The 11,018-nt window shown below is 44.2% G+C and overlaps 1 protein-coding gene across 1 annotated transcript in view; it reads left to right on the top strand.

The window, feature by feature from the left end:
• Nucleotides 1–10,793, top strand: part of LOC138367138 (uncharacterized) — a 59,502-nt gene extending 48,709 nt beyond the window's left edge. The window contains exon 2 of the mRNA XM_069328545.1: nt 9,504–10,793. Coding sequence (XP_069184646.1) covers nt 9,666–10,610 — 945 coding nt within the window. The 5' untranslated portion in view covers nt 9,504–9,665 and the 3' untranslated portion in view covers nt 10,611–10,793. The remainder of the gene's footprint in view (nt 1–9,503) is intronic.
• Nucleotides 10,794–11,018: the final 225 nt, after the last annotated feature.

Below are 11,018 nucleotides of genomic sequence, written 5' to 3'. Positions count from 1 at the left end.
TCAGTCAACTGGTGTATAGATTCCTGAGCCATCTGGGCTCTATCATATCTACATTTGAAACTGTGTATGGAGTCAGCCTCCACCACATCACTTTCTAGTGCATTCCATTTATTAACTACTCTGACACTGAAAAAATTCTTTCTAACGTCTCTGTGGCTCATCTGGGTACTAAGTTTCCACCTGTGTCCCCATGTTCGTGTCCCACCCGTGCTGAAGAGTTTGTCTTTGTCCACCCTGTCAATTCCCCTGAGAATTTTGTAGGTGGTTATCATGTCTCCCCTTACTCTTCTGTTTTCCTGGGACGTGAGGTTCAACTCCTTAAGCCTTTCCTCGTAGCTCATTCCTCTCAGTTCCGGGACGAGTCTGGTGGCACAGCACGTACTCACCTAGTTGTACTCACCTAGTCGTGTTTGCGGGGGTTGAGCTCTGGCTCTTTGGTCCCGCCTCTCAACCGTCAATCAACAGGTGTACAGATTCCTGAGCCTATCGGGCTCTGTCATATCTACACTTGAAACTGTGTATGGAGTCAGCCTCCACCACATCACCCCCTAATGCATTCCATTTGTCAACCACTCTGACACTAAAAAAGTTCTTTCTAATATCTCTGTGGCTCATTTGGGCACTCAGTTTCCACCTGTGTCCCCTTGTGCGTGTTCCCCTTGTGTTAAATAGACTGTCTTTATCTACCCTATCAATCCTTTTCAGAATCTTGAATGTGGTGATCATGTCCCCCCTAACTCTTCTGTCTTCCTGCGAAGTGAGGTTTAATTCCCGTAGTCTCTCCTCGTAGCTCATACCTCTCAACTCGGGTACTAGTCTGGTGGCAAACCTTTGAACCTTTTCCAGTTTAGTCTTATCCTTGACTAGATATGGACTCCATGCTGGGGTTGCATACTCCAGGATTGGCCTGACATATGTGGTATACAAAGTTCTGAATGATTCTTTACACAAGTTTCTGAATGCCGTTCGTATGTTGGCCGGCCTGGCATATGCCGCTGATGTTATCCGCTTGATATGTGCTGCAGGAGACAGGTCTGGCGTGATATCAACCCCCAAGTCTTTTTCCTTTTCTGACTCCTGAAGAATTTCCTCTCCCAGATGATACCTTGTATCTGGCCTCCTGCTCCCTACACCTATCTTCATTACATTACATTTGGTTGGGTTAAACTCTAACAACCATTTGTTCGACCATTCCTTCAGCTTGTCTAGGTCTTCTTGAAGCCTCAAACAGTCCTCTTCTGTTTTAATCCTTCTCATAATTTTAGCATCGTCCGCAAACATTGAGAGAAATGAATCGATACCCTCCGGGAGATCATTTACATATATCAGAAACAAGATAGGACCGAGTACAGAGCCCTGTGGGACTCCACTGGTGACTTCACGCCAATCGGAGGTCTCACCCCTCACCGTAACTCTCTGCTTCCTATTGCTTAGATACTCCCTTATCCACTGGAGCACCTTACCAGCTACACCTGCCTGTCTCTCCAGCTTATGTACCAGCCTCTTATGCGGTACTGTGTCAAAGGCTTTCCGACAATCCAAGAAAATGCAGTCCGCCCAGCCCTCCCCACGTGTGCCTGTGTGGGTGTATTCACATACTTGTATTCACCTAGTTGTGCTTGCGGGGGTTGAGCTCCGCTCTTTCGGCCCGCCTCTCAACTGTCAATCAACTGTTACTAACTACTTTTTTTTCCACACCACACACACACACACACCCCAGGAAGCAGCCCGTGGCAGCTGACTAAATCCCAGGTACCTATTTACTGCTAGGTAACACGGGCACAGGGTGAAAGAAACTCTGCCCATCGTTTCTCGCCGCCGCCCGGGATCGAACCCGGGACCTCAGGGTCACGTGCCTAACGTGCTGTTCGCTCGGCCACCGGCTCCCAAACTCACACACACACACACACTCCTGTATGTGTATGTGTACTCACCTAGTTGTGTCTGCAGGATCGAGCATTGACTCTTGGATCCCGCCTTTCGAGCATCGGTTATTTACAGCAATGACTCCTGTCCCATTTCCCTATCATACCTGGTTTTAAAATTATGAATAGTATTTGCTTCCACAACCTGTTCCTGAAGTGCATTCCATTTTCCCACTACTCTCACGCTAAAATAAACTTCCTAACATCTCTGTGACTCATCTGAGTTTCAAGCTTCCATCCATGTCCCCTCGTTCTGTTACTATTCCGTGTGAACATTTCGTCTATGTCCACTATGTCTATGTCAATCCCTCTGAGTATTTTATACGTTTCTATCATGTTCCCCCTCTCCCTTCTTCTTTCTAGTGTCGTAAGGAACAGTTCCCTCAGGCGCTCCTCATACCCCATCCCTCGTAGCTCTGGGACGAGTCTCGTTGCAAACCCCAGAACCTTTACCAGTTTCATTATATGCTTCTTCAGATGGGGACTCCATGATGAGGCGGCATACTCTAAGACTGGCCTTACGTAGGCAGTGTAAAGCGCCCTAAATGCCTCCTTACTTAGGTTTCTGAATGATGTTCTAACTTTTGCCAGTGTAGAGTACGCTGCTGTCGTTATCCTATTTATATGTGCCTCAGGAGATAGATTAGGTGTTACGTCCACACCCAGGTCTCTTTCGCGCGTCGTCACAGGTAGGCTGTTCCCCTTCATTGTGTACTGTCCCTTTGGTCTCCTATCTTCTAGTCCCATTTCCATAACTTTACATTTGCTCGTGTTGAATTCCAGTAGCCATTTCTCTGACCATCTCTGCAACCTGTTCAGGTCCTCTTGGAGGATCCTGCAATCCTCATCTGTCACAACTCTTCTCATCAACTTTGCGTCATCCGCAAACATAGACATGTAGGACTCTACGCCTGTAAACATGTCGTTAACATATACAAGAAATAGAATTGGTCCCAGCACCGATCCTTGTGGTACTCCACTTGTTACTGTTCGCCAGTCCGACTTCTCGCCCCTTATCGTAACTCTTTGGCTCCTTCCTGTTAGGTAGTTCCTTATCCATGCTAGGACGTTTCCCCCCACCCCCGCCTGCCTCTCGAGCTTGAACAGCAGTCTCATGTGCGGTACTGTATCAAAGGCTTTTTGGCAGTCCAGAAATATGCAGTCTGCCCAACCATCTCTGTCCTGTCTTATCCTCGTTATTTTATCATAGAATTCCAGAAGGTTTGTTTGGCACGATTTCCCTGTCCAGAACCCATGTTGATGTTTGTTCACAAACCTAATGTTCTCCAGGTGTGCAACCAGTCGTAGCCTAATTATTCTTTCCAGTATTTTACAGGGGATGCTTGTCAGTGATACAGGTCTATAGTTAAGTGCCTCCTCCCTATCACCTTTCTTGAAGATCGGTACATTTGCCTTCTTCCAGCAACTGGGCAATTCTCCCGACATAAGTGACTCATTAAAGATCATTGCCAGAGGCACGCTGAGGGCCTGCGCTGCTTCTTTTAGTATCCACGGTATATAGTATATCTGTGTGTTTGTGTGTGTGTGTTTACCAGTTGTGTTTTTTGGGGGGGGGGGTGAGCTTTGCTCTTTCGGCCCGCCTCTCAACTGTCAATCAACTGTTTACTAACTACTTTTTTTTTTTTTTTTTTTTTCCAACACCACACACACCCCAGGAAGCAGCCCGTGACAGCTGACTAACTCCCAGGTACCTATTTACTGCTAGGTAACAGGGGCATTCAGGGTGAAAGAAACTTTGCCCATTTGTTTCTGCCTCGTGCGGGAATCGAACTTGCGCCACAGAATTACGAATCCTGCGCGCTATCCACCAGGCTACGAGGCCCCGTGTGTGTGTGTGTGTGTGTGTGTGTGTGTGTGTGTGTGTGTGTGTGTGTGTGTGTGTGTGTGTGTGTGTGTGACTGGCTGTATGTGTGTGGCTGTACTCACCTAATTGTACATGCGGGGGTTGAGCACTGGCTCTTTGGTTCCGCCTCTCAACCGTCAGTCAACAGGTGTACAGGTTTCTGAGCCTATTGGGCTCTATCATATCTTCACTTGAAACTGTATGGAGTCAGCCTCCACCATATCACTTAATAATGCATTCCATTTGTCAACCACTCTGACACTAAAAAAGTTCTTTCTAATATCTTTGTGGCTCATTTGGGCACTCAGTTTCCACCTGTGTCCCCTAGTGCGTGTGCCCCTTGTGTTAAATAGCCTGTCTTTATCTACCCCATCAATTTCCTTGAGAATTGATTCCTTTCCTTTGATTCCCTTGGGTTGCTGTGTGCGTGTACTCACCTATTTGTGCTTGCGGGGGTTGGGCTTTGGCTCTTTGGTCCCGCCTCTCAACTGTCAATCAACTGATGTACAAATTCCTGAGCCTACTGGGCTCTATCATATCTCCATTTAAAAGTGTCTATGGATTCAGCCTCCACCACATCACTGCCAAATGCATTCCATCTGTTAACTACTCTGACACTGAAAAAGTTCTTTCTAATGTCACTGTGGCTCATGTGGGTACCCAGTTTCCACCTGTGTCCCCTTGTTCGCGTCCCACCAGTGTTGAATAGTTTATCCTTGTCTACCCGGTCGATCCCCCTGAGGATTTTGTAGGTAGTGGTCATGTCTCCCCTTGCTCTTCTGTCTTTCAGTGTCGTAAGGTGCATTTCCCGCAGCCTTTCCTCGTAACTCATGCCTCTTAATTCTGGGACTAGTCTAGTGGCATACCTTTCAACCCTTTCCAGCTTCGTCTTGTGCTTGACAAGGTACCGGCTCTATGTTGGGGCCGCATACTCCAGGATTGGTCTCATGTATGTGGTATACAAGATTCTGAATGAATCCTTACACAGGTTCCTGAAGGCTGTTCTGATGTTAGCCAGCCTCGCATAAGCCGCAGACGTAATTCTTTTTATGTGGGCTTCAGGAAACAAGTTTGGTGTGATATCAATTCCTACATCTTTCTCTCTGTCCTTTTCATTAACTACTTCATCTATTCTGTATTCTGTGTCTGGCCTCCTGTTTCTACTGCCTAGTTTCATTACTTTGCATTTACTCGGGTTGAACTTTAACAGCCATTTGTTGGACCATTCGTTCAGTTTGTCTAGGTCATCTTGGAGAGGGACTCGTCATTGCTTACCAGTATAATAAGAAGAGCAAAGCATTCCTATTATGAGAATAGATTCAAAGAAGCAAAAGGCAACATGAAAAGCACATGGAGAGCGATCTCTAACATTCCAATAGCTAAACAACATTTACATAACAAGATAAAAATCTCCAAGGATAGTTATACATACCCAACAGACCTTAAAACAACAACTGAATGTAATAGCTTCCTGTCATCGATTGGTGGTAACCATACCTAGAGGTTACCTTGAGTTGCTTCCGGGGCTTAGCGTCCCCGCGGCCCGGTCGTCGACCAGGCCTCCTGGTTGCTGGACTGATCAACCAGGCTGTTGGACGCGGCTGCTCGCAGCCTGACGTATGAGTCACAGCCTGGTTGATCAGGTATCCTTTGGAGGTGCTTATCCAGTTCTCTCTTGAACACTGTGAGGGGATTGCCAGTTATGACCCTTGCCCGAAAAATCCCACAGACCCAGACACATGTTACCACATATCTTTCAGGCAGCTATCCAAACTCTCTTCTCTTCTCACCGATCAGTCCTACAGATGTTGTGTCCATTATTCACTCACTAAAAACAAAGCTGGGAACATTAGTGAAATACCAACGATGGTATACAAGAGTGCCTCCCATGCCTTTGCACCACCCATAACTTAGCTGTTCAATAAATCTCTAGTGTCATACCTTCCCTGACATCCTTAAAAAAAGCAAGAGTAACGCCAGTTCATAAAGGAGGTAACACGGTAGATATAAATAATTACAGACCCATATCAAATCTACCTTTATTATCCAAAATATTTGAAAAAAGTATTTACAAACAGCTCTACTCCTATATCGTAAAATTCAATGCACTAAGTCCCTGTCAGTTTGGCTTCCGCTTCCAATAGAGTACCGATGATGCAATTGTTAGTCTGCTTTACTTGATCTACCCAGCCCTTGACAAAAGTGAGTTTCCGATTGGACTCTTCATTGACCTGAGAAAGGCTTTTGATACTGTTAACCATAACTACCTCTTACTTAAACTCCACCATTATGGAATCCGTGGCCCTGCCCTGAACTATATCCGATCCTATCATAGTGACAGACACGAATATGTAGCCATCAATGGTGTAACCTCTTCTACTCTACCACTAACCGTATGGGTGCCACAAGGCAGCATCCAAGGACCCCTCCTGTTCCTTATATATCTCAATGATCTGCCTAATGTCTCTAAAATGCTGAAACCTATATTGTTTGCTGATGATACTACTCTCATCTACTCTGACACCAACCCACTCATATTAAATAATGTTGTAAACAATGAATTAAAAAAAGTCCACTCATGGATGTCAACCAACAAACTCACACTAAACATAGAAAAGACCTACTGCATCTTATTTGGAAACAAATCAACAAATTCCATTCAGCTTCAGATAGATAATGATGCTAATGACACCCATTAGCAATAAAAATTATGGAAAGTTCCTTGGCCTATACCTAGACAAGAGACTCATCTTCAGCACCCACATACAACACATAACTAGAAACGTTTCTAAAACAGTTGCTATACTCTCTAAGATTAGATATTATGTACCCCACTCTGCTCTCCTTTCACTCTATTATGCTCTTATCTATCCCTATCTTACCTATCGTATCTGTGCTTGGGGATCAACCTCTGCAAACTATTTCAAGCCCATCACCACCCAGCAGAAATCTCCTCTCAGGATAATAACAAACTCGGCTTTCAGACAACACACAGTTCCCCTGTTTAAATACCTAAACATGCTAAACATAAATTCGCTCCATACATTCTCTTGTGTCAATTACATTTATAAAATCCTTTTTTTATGTGCAAACCCTGTTCTGAAACTCTTCCTGGACAGATGTAATAGGACACATACTCACCACACCAGACATAAATATATCTTTGATATCCCAGAGTCAAACTAAATCTGTGTAAACACTCAATGCAAATATAGGGACCTAGTCAATGGAACTCATTCCCTAATGAATTGAAAAGCTGTCCAACTTTTGCCTTATTCAAAAATAAAACCAAAAAGTGCCTAATTTCATCTTCATAGTCTTCTACCTAGAGCTTTATCTTCGCTCTGTTTCTAGTGCTACCCAATCCCCCATTCTTTGTACCTAAGGCATATTTTTTACGATTGTGATCTTAGATCATCTGATATCAGGGTTATTGTATTGAGTACATGTTCTACTGCATTATTTCTTGTAATGATCCTCATATTGTGCTTCAGTGAACCAATGTATAACCCTGAGATGTTTTCCTAATTGTACCTAATAATCCTTGTTCATTATTGTGTATTGTTATTATTGTGTATTATTCTAATCTGCTTTTGTGTAAAAAATTCTTGCAATGTACCTGTAACTTTCTTTCTCTCAATTTTACTGTTATTATTCTACTTAAAATCATCTGTATTTGTAAAGTAAAGCTGTAAAGTACCTTTAAACATTATTTGTCAATTTTACTGTTAGTTCTCTAAAAATTATGTGTTAGTTTAAGGATTTGCTCTAAGGTTAGTTTAAGGACTTGCCCGAAACGCTATGCATGCTAGTGACTTTACAAGAATGTAATTTCAACTTAAACTCTATGTTCTCTGTTAACCCCCAATGTACTTTCTTTTATATATATAAATAAATAAATAAATACATAAATAAATATATAAATAAAAGATTCAGGAACTGATCCCCATAGTTCGTTAACTAAACAAGTGACAATTTGTTGAAGCTAGTTAAACAATTGTTAATGTTTTATACACATGTGCATACATATACAGACATTTACACAAATACATATACACATCGATACTCTATTTTATGTCACAAATGATTCAACAAGAGGCTCACAACAGTCACTATACAAGGCACTCTACATCTATGGTGAGTCACACAGTTTTTTTTTTTTTTTTTTTTTTTTTTTGAGATATATACAAGAGTTGTTACATTCTTGTACAGCCACTAGTACGCGTAGCGTTTCGGGCAAGTCCTTAATCCTATGGTCCCTGGAATACGATCCCCTGCCGCGAAGAATCGTTTTTTCATCCAAGTACACATTTTACTGTTGCGTTAAACAGAGGCTACAGTTAAGGAATTGCGCCCAGTAAATCCTCCCCGGCCAGGATACGAACCCATGACATAGCGCTCGCGGAACGCCAGGCGAGTGTCTTACCACTACACCACGGAGTTACTAGTCTTGCTCCACACCCACCCAACTGGGCGGCAGTTTTACAGTCATGGGCATGCTTTCCCTACAGTAAAAATTTTTTGGGTATTTCGCTAAGATTCCCGGCAGCACATTAACATGAATGAAGTACTTACACATTTCTTGGACTCCGTTCAAGGTGTTATCTCTGAACTCCGCGATTTTTTCACATTCCATTATATAATGACGAAAAGTATTGCGAGTAGTTCTTCTGACAGAGTTTACATTTAGTTAAATCTACATCTGCAAATGTTTCAAACTCCCAGAGGTACTTGTAGCCGAGCTAAGCCTATCAGTGGTAACATCGAGAAGTCTTCTTACCTTATTGGATGACCCATAGACGTGCAGTTCTTCTCGCATAATAGAATAATGATAGATGGAGCAACTGGTGTGAATTTCACTTTGCCTCAAGTCTACAAGATTTTTTTATGTTCCCGGAATATTACTGCCCTCAGGCTGCTCAAAGGCAGTCCAAGATGGTAATCAATTCCTTCTTTATGAGCAAACGCTTTGGCTAACTCATCAGTTTTATCATGCATTCGGAGACATATATGGAAGAGAGACTAACTAATTAAAAAAAAATCTGGATACAACATAGTCGCCAGGCAGGTTTGGATGGCCAAGATCCAAGGATGTACTCGCTAGGCAGGTTTGGATCGCCAAGATCCCAGGATGTACTCGCCAGGCAGGTTTGGATCGCCAAGATCCCAGGATGTACTCGCTAGGCAGGTTTGGATGGCCATGATCCAAGGATGTATTCGCCAGGCAGGTTTGGATCGCCAAGATCCCAGGATGTACTCGCCAGGCAGGTTTGGATCGCCAAGATCCCAGGATGTACTCGCTAGGCAGGTTTGGATGGCCATGATCCAAGGATGTACTCGCTAGGCAGGTTTGGATGGCCATGATGCAAGGATGTACTCGCCAAGCAGGTTTGGATGGTCATGATGCAAGGATGTACTCGCTAGGCAGGTTTGGATGGCCACGATGCAAGGATGTACTCGCCAGGCAGGTTTGGATGGTCACGGCACAAAGATGTACTCGCCAGATAGGCTGGGATGATCATGATGCAAAACTGTACTATTTATGGATGGTCATGGTACAAAGAGGAACTTGATTCAAAGAAATGTTCAAATTATCCCAGAAATAAAGACTTTAATAAAATGCATAACTTATTGCATTGCAATAGGTTATGCATTTTCAATTTATATGCAAATTTGACTTTAATTGCAATATTTTATCTCTTTTTCTTTTACAGTGAAAACATTGTTAAGAGCAACAGCAGTATCTGATGAGTACAGCAGCTGTAGCAAGACCAGGCGACAGAGCAGTGCCTGAGAACAGCAGCAGCATCACAGGAAGAAGCTGCACATCCATAGGTACTCTACAGTAGCAGCAGCAGTTGTGGCCAGAGCCAAAGATGAGTCAACACCACCACAATGGCCACAGGAAACAACACAACAAGAAAGTCAGGATTAACAGTGCAAGGAAGAGGCAGAGTTTGATGACGACTTCTGCTGTGTTGCGGCTGTTGATTGTGATGGCTGCTACGGTGTCTCTTGTCCACACGCTGGCTCTCCCGGCCCCTGCTGACACCCTGCCTCTCCAGGCCCCTGCTGACACCCTGCCTCTCCAGGCCCCTGCTGACACCCTGCCTCTCCAGGCCCCTGCTGACACTCTGGCTCTCCCGGCCCCTGCTGACACCCTGCCTCTCCCGGCACCTGCTGACACCCTGGCTCTCCCGCCACCTGCTGACTCTCTGCCTCCCCCGGCACCGGCTGATACTCTGCCTCTCCCGGTCCCTGCTGACACTCTGGCTCTCCAGGCCCCTGCTGACACTCTGGCTCTCCAGACCCCTGCTGACACTCTGGCTCTCCAGGCCCCTGCTGACACTCTGGCTCTCCAGGCTTCTGCTGACACTCTGGTTCTTCCGCGCCCTGCTGACACCGAGCTTGTTAATATGGTGCCTGATGGCACAGTACCTGATGGCATGGTGACTGTTGACATGGTTCCTACTAACACTCTGCCTGATGGCACGGTGCTTGCTGATATCCTGCCGGTTGAAACGTTATCTACTGACCATCTGCCTGCTAACATGGCACCTGCTGATACAGCATCAACTACTTCAGCACGAGTTGACCAAATACTAATAGATTCAGCATCTGATGACTCATCGCCTGCTGATCCATCATCTGGTGACTCATCACCTGCTGATCCATCATCTGGTGACCCATCACCTGCTGATCCATCACCTGCTGACCGGACAACTGCCTATCTGTTTCCATCTACTCTGCCCTCAACTTATCCAACTCGTCAAGGTATGTGTTATGTTATGAACAAGGCTGTTCTTCATAATTTAAAATAACAAAGGCTCATTAACGTAGGTGAATTTGCACACCAGATGAGAACAGATTACTTACAAAAGCACATGAGGCATGTTAAGTATGCAAATAAAAGTTTATGATTAAGTAAACAGTCAGCATATGCAAATTGACCAGTAGGCATGTAATGTGTTAAGTTTATGTGGGAAATTGAATGTTTTAGTTAATTCTTATTTGTGCTGGCAGCATTTTGAAATGTTAGTACCTAATTTGGAATAACATACAAATCCTGTTATATGTCTATGTAATAACGTATCAAGACACTAGGCTAATGGCTTGATATGCTTCATGCATTAGGTTGTAGTTTTTCTTGTGATTCACAGAGACTAGCGTAATAGATCGTAGGCAGTTTGTAAGCATAGTTACCATACCTTAAGAGTTATAAAGTAATT

Source organism: Procambarus clarkii, chromosome 2, assembly GCF_040958095.1.
Source record: "Procambarus clarkii isolate CNS0578487 chromosome 2, FALCON_Pclarkii_2.0, whole genome shotgun sequence".
Classification (NCBI taxonomy): Eukaryota; Metazoa; Arthropoda; class Malacostraca; order Decapoda; family Cambaridae; genus Procambarus; species Procambarus clarkii.
Note: the sequence above shows the minus strand (reverse complement) of the source record. Positions and strands in the feature narration are given on the sequence as shown.